The 12,148-nt window shown below is 48.5% G+C and overlaps 1 protein-coding gene across 1 annotated transcript in view; it reads right to left on the bottom strand.

Moving 5' to 3' along the window:
- glis1b (GLIS family zinc finger 1b) overlaps positions 1 to 11,564 on the bottom strand; it is a gene marked incomplete at its 5' end in the record, with an annotated part of 50,690 nt that extends 39,126 nt beyond the window's left edge. The window contains 2 exons of the mRNA XM_084172095.1: positions 1,185 to 1,346; positions 11,505 to 11,564. Of these exons, the coding sequence (XP_084028221.1) occupies positions 1,185 to 1,346; positions 11,505 to 11,564 (222 nt within the window). The remainder of the gene's footprint in view (positions 1 to 1,184; positions 1,347 to 11,504) is intronic.
- Between the last annotated feature and the right edge of the window lie 584 nt (positions 11,565 to 12,148).

Here is a 12,148-nt window from a genome sequence, read left to right as displayed (position 1 = left end):
CTCGCTCTTTTCTGTAAATAACAGGTTATTCCAAACCGCTCTCAGCACCACTAATCCCTGTCCTGTTTGTTATTCCTACGCAACGCTACACCAATACAGACCCGACAAGTGGAGAAAAGAGCGAGCGAGAGAAAAAAACAACAAAACTTCTGTCTAGTAAAAATATCATTACAGTTGAAAATTATTTTTCCCCAAAGTGCGTTTGGCAGGGTGGCAAGCGGCAAAATTAGACTCTCGGCAGGGCGCTAATGCGCGGCCATCAGCGTCTGGGACTGGCTGTGTAATTGGTAGTGTGTAGATGGTAGTGCGGCTGGGTGGCTAAGTCTGGCTGAGGCCTGTGGACTGTGATAAAGTAAGACGTTGGAGGAGTAACAGACAGGAGAAGTGAGTAGTGGCTGACTCAGGCTTTCTTTTCCTTTATACACAGTCATTGCTTTCCCCACTGTAGCAGAGAGACAAGGCAAGGCCCTGTCTGAGCAGAACGCTCAACGCTAACCAAACAGCTGGTTATTTTACATAGTGTGACTCGAGTCGGACTAATGCCGCGTTCAAAACAACTGGGAACTCAGAAAAAAAACTAGGTCAAATCATGACTTCTGTGATCTTAAGGTCGGAAAGTCGGAATTCTGAGTTGGATGACCGTTCAAAACGAACTTTCCCAGTCGGAGCTCTTTTTTTCCCGAGCTCCCAGTTGTTCTGAACGCTGCATAATGAAAGGGATATTTTAATTATCTGTAGCATGTCATGCCACCGGTGGGAGGGAGTGTGGGTGATTGAGAATGGCGTGTAACTCACTGACTAACGTTTCAATAATTGAACTGTGACACTGTCAAAGATTGGAAACGGCTTTAAGCTTGGTAATAGGCACTAACGCTTTAATGTGTACAATTCCATTCTTCTTCCAATGATGTGAGAAGCAGCTTCAATTATCCTAAACAAAAAAGTTTGATACTACTTTAGGGATGCCCAAACATACACTCTAACTCTACAACAAACCAGATCACTCCGATCAGAGTTCAAACATCAACATCGCCCCATTCCACTTATTTTAGGGCACCTGTAAGTGTCTGGATAGAACCATGACTAATAGACATGATCTATGATCTACAGCAGAGAGGCCATGGGATGTGGGAGTAGAGGAGAGTAGAGTAGAACCAGTGGAGGCTGTCTCCATGTGTGCTGACCGTGTCCAGGTGAGTGCGTTGGTGCTTGGCCCGGTCGCTGGAGTTGCTGAAAGCTTTCTGGCAGCCGGGGTGCTGGCACAGGTAGGGCTTCTCCCCCGTGTGGCTACGTAGATGGATCTTCAAGTTCTCCAGGCGGGAAAAGGCCTTGTTGCAGCCCTCAAACTGTTAGGAGAGGATAGATGGATAGACACACACAGGAGAACATGGACACACACAGACACATGCACACACAGACACATGCACACACAAGCAGGAAAACACAGAGAGAAAGAGACAGAGAGAGAGGAAGCAAGAGAGGGAGGGGGGGAGAGAGGGGGAGAGATAGAGAGAGGGAGAGAGAGAGAGGGAGAGAGAGAGGGAGGGTGAGTAGATCAATATGAGATGAAGGCGGTACAGTACAGTAAACAGTGGTAGAGTCCAGTAAACAGTGGCCAGTGCAGTACAGTAAACAGTAGTACAGTACAGTACAGTACAGTACAGTACAGTAAACAGTGGTACAGTACAGTAAACAGTGGTACAGTACAGTACAGTACAGTCCAGTACAGTACAGTACAGTAAACAGTGGTACAGTACAGTAAACAGTAGTACAGTACAGTAAACAGTGGTACAGTACAGTAAAACAGTGGTACAGTACAGTAAACAGTGGTACAGTACAGTTCAGTAAACAATGGTACAGTACAGTACAGTACAGTACAGTAAACAGTAGCACAGTACAGTAAACAGTAGCACAGTACAGTAAACAGTAGTACAGTACAGTAAACAGTGGTACAGTACAGTAAAACAGTGGTACAGTACAGTAAACAGTGGTACAGTACAGTAAACAGTAGTACAGTATAGTAAGCAGTAGTACAGTACAGTACAGTAAACAGTGGTACAGTATAGCACAGTTCAGTAAACAATGGTACAGTACAGTACAGTAAACAGTAGCACAGTACAGTAAACAGTGGTAGAGTACAGTAAACAGTGGTACAGTACAGTACAGTAAACAGTGGTGAAGTACAGTAAAGAGTGGTACAGGACAGTACAGTACAGTACAGTACAGTACAGTAAACAGTGGTACAATACAGTACAGTTCAGTAAACAATGGTACAGTACAGTAAACAGTAGCACAGTACAGTAAACAGTAGTACTGTACAGTACAGTAAACAGTAGTACATTATAGTACAGTACAGTACAGTACAGTACAGTAAACAGTAGTATAGTATTGTCAATAGTAGTACAGTACAGTAAACAATAGTACAGTACAGTGCAGTACAGTAAACAGTAGTATAGTACTGTCAACAGTAGCACAGTACAGTACAGTACAGTACAGTAAACAGCAGTACAATACAGTACAGTACAGTACAGTACAGTACAGTACAGTACAGTAAACAGCAGTACAATACAGTACAGTAAACTGTGGTACAATAAAGCCATATCCAGTACCTCTGTGACTGAGTCTGCTCCCACTCTTTACCCTTCTTCCTATATCAGTCACACAGCTGGATGAGTTCACGCCGACCAACGACACCAGGTTTTTGGATTTTTTAGCAAATTTAGAAAAAATTAAAAACAGAAATACCTTATTTACAGTGGGGAAAAAAAGTATTTAGTCAGCCACCAATTGTGCAAGTTCTCCCACTTAAAAAGATGAGAGGCCTGTAATTTTCATCATAGGTACACGTCAACTATGACAGACAAATTGAGAAAAAAAAATCCAGAAAATCACATTGTAGGATTTTTAATGAATTTATTTGCAAATTATGGTGGAAAATAAGTATTTGGTCACCTACAAACAAGCAAGAGTTCTGGCTCTCACAGACCTGTAACTTCTTCTTTAAGAGGCTCCTCTGTCCTCCACTCGTTACCTGTATTAATGGCACCTGTTTGAACTTGTTATCAGTATAAAAGACACCTGTCCACAACCTCAAACAGTCACACTCCAAACTCCACTATGGCCAAGACCAAAGAGCTGTCAAAGGACACCAGAAACAAAATTGTAGACCTGCACCAGGCTGGGAAGACTGAATCTGCAATAGGTAAGCAGCTTGGTTTGAAGAAATCAACTGTGGGAGCAATTATTAGGAAATGGAAGACATACAAGACCACTGATAATCTCCCTTGATCTGGGCCTCCACGCAAGATCTCACCCCGTGGGGTCAAAATGATCACAAGAACGGTGAGCAAAAATCCCAGAACCACACGGGGGGACCTAGTGAATGACCTGCAGAGAGCTGGGACCAAAGTAACAAAGCCTACCATCAGTAACACACTACGCTGCCATGGACTCAAATCCTGCAGTGCCAGACGTGTCCCCCTGCTTAAGCCAGTACATGTCCAGGCCCGTCTGAAGTTTGCTAGAGTGCATTTGGATGATCCAGAAGAGGATTGGGAGAATGTCATATGGTCAGATGAAACCAAAATATAACTTTTTGGTAAAAACTCAACTCGTCGTGTTTGGAGGACAAAGAATGCTGAGTTGCATCCAAAGAACACCATACCTACTGTGAAGCATGGGGGTGGAAACATCATGCTTTGGGGCTGTTTTTCTGCAAAGGGACCAGGACGACTGATCCGTGTAAAGGAAAGAATGAATGGGGCCATGTATCGTGAGATTTTGAGTGAAAACCTCCTTCCATCAGCAAGGGCATTGAAGATGAAACGTGGCTGGGTCTTTCAGCATGACAATGATCCCAAACACACCGCCCGGGCAACGAAGGAGTGGCTTCGTAAGAAGCATTTCAAGGTCCTGGAGTGGCCTAGGCAGTCTACAGATCTCAACCCCATAGAAAATCTTTGGAGGGAGTTCAAAGTCCGTTTTGCCCAGCGACAGCCCCAAAACATCACTGCTCTAGAGGAGATCTGCATGGAGGAATGGGCCAAAATAACAGCAACAGTGTGTGAAAACCTTGTGAAGACTTACAGAAAACGTTTGACCTGTGTCATTGCCAACAAAGGGTATATAACAAAGTATTGAGAAACTTTTGTTATTGACCAAATACTTATTTTCCACCATAATTTGCAAATAAATTCATTAAAAATCCTACAATGTGATTTGCTGGACTTTTTTTTCTCATTTTGTCTGTCATAGTTGACGTTTACCTATGATGAAAATTACAGGCCTCTCTCATCTTTTTAAGTGGGAGAACATGCACAATTGGTGGCTGACTAAATACTTTTTTCCCCCACTGTACATAAGTATTCAAACCCTTTGCTCTGAGACTCGAAATTAAGCTCAGGTGCATCCTGTTTCCATTGATCATCCTTGAGATGTTTCTACAACTTCATTGGAGTCCACCTGTGGTAAATTCAAATGATCGGACATGATTTGGAAAGGCACACACCTGTCTATATAAGGTCCACAGTTGACAGTGCATGTCAGAGCAAAAACCAAGCCATGAGTCCAAAGGAATTGTCCATAGAGCTCAGAGACAGGACTGTGTCGAGGCACAGATCTGGGGAAGGGTACCAAAATATTTCTTCAGCATTGAAAGTCCCCAAGAACACAGTGGCCGCCATCATTTTTAAATGGAAGAAGTTTGGAACAACCAAGACTCTTCCTAGAGCTGGCCGCCCGGCCAAACTGAGCAATCGGGGGAGAAGAGCCTTGGTCAGGGAGGTGACCAAGAACCCAATGGTCACTCTGACAGAGCTCCAGAGTTCCTCTGTGGAGATGGGAGAACCTTCCAGAAGGGCAACCATCTCTGCAGCACTCAACCAATCAGGCCTTTATGGTAGTGGCCAGATGGAAGCCACTCCTCAGTAAAAGGCACATAACAGCCCGCTGGAGTTTGCCAAAAGGCACCTAAATACTCTCAGACCATGAAAAACAAGATTATCTGGTCTGATGAAGCCAAGATTGAACTCTTTGGCCTGAATGCCAAGCATCACGTCTGGAGGAAACCTGCCACCATCCCTACGGTGAAGCATGGTGGTGGCAGCATCATTCTGTTGGGATGTTTTTCAGTGGCAGGGACTGGGAGACTAGTCAGGATTGAGGGAAAGATGAACGGAGCAACGTACAGAGAGATCCTTGATGAAAACCTGCTCCAGGGTGCTCAGGTCCTCTGACTGGGGTGACGGTTCACCTTCTAACAGGACAACGACCCTAAGCACACAGCCAAGACAACGCAGGAGTGGCTTCGGAAAAAGTCTCTGAATGTCCTTGAGTGGCCTAGCCAGAGCCCGGACTTGAACACGATCGAAAATCTCTGGAGAGACCTGAAAATAGCTGTGCAGCGATGTTCCCCATCCAACCTGACAGAGCTTGAGAGGATCTGCAGAGAAGAATGGGAGAAACTCCCCAAATACAGGTGTACGAAGCTTGTAGCGACATGGAGCACCACTGTACATGTAGAGTACACTACAACTCAATGTAACCTATATCCCGCTCAGTTAATCCATCTTAACTATTTACAGGGACACGCGGCAACGGTCAGCCTGACATCAATATCAGTCATGTCTGCAATGGATGGCCCACAACAATGTGAGGCTTTGGAGCCACTGAGGAGCATTGCATCAGGGCCCTTTCCTGTACAATCATTTACCTGTTACCCTATCTGAGGGCTCTGCAGGCCCCTAACCCTAACCCTAACCTGTTACCCTATCTGAGGGCTCTGCCGTTCTCTAACCCTAACCCTAACCTATTACTCAATCTGAGTGCTCTGCTGGCCCCGCCTACCTCTGCCAGCCCCGCCTACCCGATCAGGGGCGAGAGGCGTGCACACACACACACACACACACACACACACAAACACACACACACACACAAACATACACACATGTAGGGAGGGGACTTTGTACTCCTGAGTGGCGCAGTGGTCTAAGGCACTGCATCGCAGTGCTAACTGTGTCACTAGAGATCCTGGTTCGAATCCAGGCTCTGTCGCAGCCGGCCGCGACCGGGAGACTCATGGGCGGCGCACAATTGGCCCAGCGTCGTCCAGGGTAGGGGAGGGAATGGCCGGCAGGGATATAGCTCAGTTGATAGAGCATGGCGTTTGCAACGCCAGGGTTGTGGGTTCGATTCCCACGGGGGGCCAGTATAAAAAAAATATAAAAAAAATAAATAAAAAGAAAAATAAAAAAGTAAAAAATAAATGTATTCACTAACTGTAAGTCGCTCTGGATAAGAGCGTCTGCTAAATGACTAAAATGTAAATGTAATGTAAAATGACTAGCAGGGTCGTCTCACTCTGTGGCCTGGGCAGCACTGAAACCTGACATGGAGGAGCTGTTCTCTATTGTCCCCTGACCTTTAGTGAAGCGTGTGTGTGTGTGCGTGTATATAGGGCCCTCTATTCACAGCTAGGACAGACAGGAACCCTCTATTCACAGCTAGGACAGACAGGACTCTATTCACAGCTAGGACAGACAGGACTCTCTATTCACAGCTAGGACAAACAGGCCTCTATTCACAGCTAGGACAGACAGGCCTCTATTCACAGCTAGGACAGACAGGCCTCTATTCACAGCTAGGACAGACAGGCCTCTATTCACAGCTAGGACAGATATGCCTCTATTCACAGCTAGGACAGACAGGCCTCTATTCACAGCTAGGACAGACAGGTCTCTCTATTCACAGCTAAGACAGACAGGGCTCTCTATTCACAGCTAGGACAGACAGGCCTCTATTCACAGCTAGGACAGACAGGACTCTCTATTCACAGCTAGGACAGACAGGCCTCTCTATTCACAGCTAGGATAGACAGGCCTCTATTCACAGCTAGGACAGACAGGACTCTCTATTCACAGGGCCTGATCCATTTAATAAGGGGGAAACTTAAGCCTGCCATGTAGAGGTGGGTCGAATGACCTGGGTTGTGTGTGTGTGTGTGTGTGTGTGTGTGTATGTGTTCCTATGTGTAAGCGTTTTAAGCGGTCCACTTATCACAACAGAAACATGAGTCTCTTTGGGGTTGCTTGGAGCTTTTGTGCTGATGACTATGTGAGTCAGATGAGACCAAGGAATCTTCTGGTCTTGTATGTTGATGTTTGGATAGCAGGATCATTTGTAAGTGCTTGAGGATCTTCTATGTCACTTACGAAGGGACACACATGAACACACACACACGCACACACACACACACACACACATGAACACACACACACGCACGCACGCACACACACACACACACACACACACATGAACACACACACACACACGAACAAACACACACACACAGTGTGGCAGTCGTTTGCAATGCAGAGTGGGAAAGGAAATATATTCCACAGAAACAGAGGACCAATGTCACACGATCTGGCATGCAGTGTACATGTAGTGTACAGTACATTTAAGCATGTCATGAGATATGCCGTGGTCCGTGATGACCAGCCCACCCTGCTACATCAACACAGGGCAGAGAAATGTGCCTGCTCAGGCCTCCTCGACCTGAGGGCTTGGAAAACATCTACAAATGTCAGACCACACAATACAAACTGGAGCCGTATTATTCTAGAGGCAATGTAATCAAATGTATAGGACTGAAAAGAGGAGGTGGAGTTTTAATCAAATCCCAGAGAAGAAGCCATCTTAAAAACAAATACAGCCCTTATTGATGGGCCAAATGTATATATTTATGTAGAAGGGAAATAATCAGTCTTTCATTGCTTTCTTAAGCGTAATACGAATTTAGGGCTAAATTAGAGTTATGGGTCCGTGGAGAAAAGTGTGCTAATCGTGTAGAGACGGCTATTAGTGCACGAGGTCGGCTGGCAGTGTGTCACGACTTCCGCCGAGGCTGCCTCCCCTCCTTGTTCGGACAGGCTTCGGCGTTCGTCGTCACCGGCCTTCTAGCCACTGCCGCTCCATATATCATCATTCCATTTGTCTTGTCTTGTCAATTACACACACCTGGTTCTTATCCCCTCATTAGTCCGTGATTTAGTTATCCTCTCGCCCTCATTCCTTCAGTGATTGAGTCAATGCATGGGGCGCGCTTCTTCACCAAATTAGATCTCAGGAGTGCATACAACCTGGTGCGTGTTCGGGAGGGGGATGAGTGGAAAACAGCATTCAGCACAACCACGGGGCATTATGAATAATAATAAAAAATAATATGCCATATAGCAGACGCTTTTATCCAAAGCGACTTACAGTCATGCGTGCATAAATGTTTGTGTATGGGTGGTCCCGGGGATCGAACCCACTACCTTGGCGTTACAAGCGCCATGCTCTACCAGCTGAGCTACAGAGGACCACATGATGCCCTACGGTTTGATGAGTGCTCCATCCGTCTTCCAGTCCTTTGTGAACTAAGTGTTTCGGGACATGCTTGGTCGCGGTGTGGTGGTCTACATCGATGACATCCTGGTGTATTCCGCTACGTGCGCCGAGCATGTGTCCCTGGTTCGCAAAGCGCTGGCCCGACTGTTGGAAAATGACCTTTATGCCAAGGCAGAAAAGTGTATGTTTTTCCAGCAGTCCGTCTCCTTCCTCGGATACCGCATTACCACCTCAGGTGTGGAGATGGAGGGAGATCGCATTTCAGCCGTGCATAATTGGCCGACTCCAACCACGGTTAAGGAGGTGCAGCACTTCCTTGGCTTCGCCAACTACTATCGGAGGTTTATCCAGGGATTTGGCAAGGTCGCAGCTCCCATTACATCCCTGTTGAAGGGTGGGCCGTCCCGGCTCCGTGGTCTGCTGAGGCTAACGTGTCCTTCATCAAACTGCGAGGTCTGTTCACCTCAGCCCCGGTACTGGCCCACCCCGATCCATCACTACCGTTCATAGAGGAGGTGGATGCGTCCGAGGTAGGGATAGGCGCTGTCCAGTCTCAACGCTCAGGCACGCCACCCAAGCTCCGCCCCTGTGCCTTCTTCTCTAAGAAGCTCAGCCCGGCAGAGCAGAACTACGACGTTGGTGATCGGGAGCTGTTGGCTGTTGTCCGAGCTTTGACCGTGTGGAGGCATTGGCTCGAAGGGGCGAAACACCGTAACCTGGAGTACATCCAGGTAGCGAGGAGGCTGAATCCTCGCCAGGCCAGGTGGGCCCTATTCTTCACCCGGTTTGATTTTACACTATCATACATCCCGGGTACGAAGAATGTGAAGGCAGACTCATTGTTACGGCTGTATGACACAGAGGAGAGGCCCAGAGACAACACCCCCATACTCCCGGCCTCCTTCATTGTGGCACCGGTAGTATGGGCGATGGACGCGGATATAGAGCAGGCGTTACGCACAGAGCCATCTCCACCTCAGTGTCCAGCTGGGTTGCGGTACGTGCCTGCTCTTATCCGTGATCGTCTGATCTACTGGGCACACACGTCACCCTCCTCTGGTCACCCAGGTATCGGTCGTACAGTGCGCTGCCTGACCGGAAAGTACTGGTGGCCTACCTTGGCTAAGGACGTGAGGATGTATGTTTCCTCCTGCTCGGTGTGCGCCCAGAGTAAGGCACCTTGGCACCGCCCAGCGGGTAAGTTACAACCTTTACCAGTTCCACAACGACCATGGTCTCACCTAAGTGTTGATTTTTTGACTGATCTTCCCCTCTCCCAAGGTAACACCACCATCCTGGACGTTGTGGACCGCTTTTCCAAGTCCTGCCGCCTCCTTCCTCTGCCCGGACTCCCCACGGCCCTGCAAACTGTGGAGGCCCTGTTTACTCACGTCTTCCGGCACTACGGGGTACCAGAGGAAAATAGTGTCCGACCGAGGTCCCCAGTTGACGTCCAAGGTCTGGAAGGCGTTCATGGAACGTCTGGGTTCTCGGTCAGCCTGACCTCTGGGTTCCACCCCGAGTCAAATGGGCAGGTGGAACGGGTAAATCAGGATGTGGGTATGTTCCTGTGTTCCTACTGCCAGGACCGGCCGGGGGAGTGGTCGGTGTTCTTGCCATGGGCAGAATATGCCCAGAACTCTCTCCGCCACTCCTCTACTAACCTAACGCCATTCCAATGTTTCGGCGCGCGGAGGAGAGTTGGGACGCCGTTCACCCCCAGCGCGGCGTGCGTCGTCAGAAGGCCAACGCTGACCGCCACCGCAGTGAGGCCTCGGTCTTCGTACCGGGGGATCGGGTCTGGCTCTCGACCCGGAATCTGCCCCTCCACCTGCCCTGCCGGAAGCTGAGCCCGCAGTTTGTGGGGCCGTTCAAAGTCCTGAGGAGAATCAACGAGGTCACTTATAGGTTATTACTTCTCCCTGATTACCGTATTAACCCCTCGTTTCATGTGTCTCTCCTCAGGCCGGTGGTGGTTGGTCCGCTCCAGGAGTCTGAGGTGCAAGAGGTTCCTCTACCTCCTCTGCACATTGAGGGGGCCCCGGCATACTCTGTCCGTTCCATCCTGGATTCGAGGCGTCGGGTGGGAGGCCTTCAGTACCTCGTGGAGTGGGAGGGGTACGGTCTGGAGGAACGGTGCTGGGTCCTGGTGAGGGATATCCTCGATCCCTCCCTGTTGCAGGACTTCCACCGTCGCCATCCGGCTCGCCCTGCTCCGCGTCCCCCCGGGGTCGGCGCGCTGCTGGAGCTGCGCGTCAAGGAGGGGGGGGTACTGTCACGACTTCCGCCGAGGCTGCCTCCCCTCCTTGTTCGGGCAGGCTTCGGCGTTCGTCGTCACCGGCCTTCTAGCCACTGCCGCTCCATATATCATCATTCCATTTGTCTTCCCGAGTGGCGCAGTGGTCTAAGGCACTGCATCGCAGTGCTAGCTGTGCCACTAGAGATCCTGGTTCGTATCCAGGCTCTGTCGTAGCCGGCCGCGACCGGGAGACCCATGGGGCGGCGCACAATTGGCCCAGGGATGTAGCTCAGTTGGTAGAGCATGGCGTTTGCAACGCCAGGGTTGTGGGTTCGATTCCAGTATTCAAAAAAATAAAAAAAATTATGCACTCACTGTAAGTCGCTCTGGTGTCTGCTAAATGACTAAAATGTAAATGTGTTGTCAATTACACACACCTGGTTCTTATCCTCTCATTAGTCCGTGTATAAGTGTTCCCTTTGCGTCCTTGTGAGAATAGTGTAGCTCGGTGGAGCTACTCGCACTTTGTATTGCCGGGGTAGATATTTCCCATGTGCCTGTATATTGTTGGAGTATCCCGTACCGTGTATTGCCAGGGTAGGTAGTTTCCCCTGTGCCTGTTTTCGTGTGTCGCTATCTAGCGCAATTGTGAACAATGGAATAAACTCTGTATTCAGTGATTTACCCTCCTGTGCCTGACTCCTTCTATCACACTGATCACACAGTGAGTCCCAAATGCCACCTATTTCTTACATAGTGCACTACTTTTGACCAGGGGCACCCTGCTACCACCACTGGGCACGGGCACATTATTCACAGGACATTGGTTTACTGACTGTCTCACAGAGCATTTACTGTGCATGGTCTAGTAGCTTACTGAGAAGACGTTGGCAAAGTCTAAAGCAAGACTGGGGCTTGGGTTGAAGTTGTAAAGCATACTCTGCTGTCGTGTGAGAACTTTTTAAGCTATTTTGTAAGGAGCGAAAATGTCACAAACAATTTTGTTATTTATTTTTCAGAAAAATGGATGAGCATAGAAGTAAAACAGGAGGATAAGGAGGAAGGTATGGGTGGGAAGGCGTGGAGCCAGCCGAGGTGTCAAACACACAGCTTCAACTTCTCCTGAACACAACTTTGGTATTATTTGTGAAAACAGTTTAGACGCTAATCACATTAATTGGTTTAAACATGTTTGGCTTTCCCCTCTGAATGGTTGGTTCTAAGGTAAACAGGCTCGATAACCACATGAAGGGAGCGAGAGAGCAGGGCCTGAGCCACGTTTGACACCGTCTCACTCTGAGAGGACGGCTCGGGCAGCTCTGTAAACATTGGGGTGACGGGGGGATTCTGACATGGCTGAGGGGCCGGCAGTCAATCACAACAGACATCTTATGGGCCCAGAGAACTGGGTTGTGGAGGTGCAGCATGCCTGAGGCCTTCATGGGAAATGACTCCTGACTGGCAGAGAGTAGCCCAACCAGTTGGCAGCCTAAATGGCCACAGTGTATCGCTAACCTCCAA

The sequence above is a fragment of the Coregonus lavaretus genome (assembly GCF_964263955.1).
Source record: "Coregonus lavaretus genome assembly, chromosome: 11".
In the NCBI taxonomy this organism is placed as follows: Eukaryota; Metazoa; Chordata; class Actinopteri; order Salmoniformes; family Salmonidae; genus Coregonus; species Coregonus lavaretus.
This window is presented reverse-complemented; position numbering and strand designations above follow the sequence as displayed.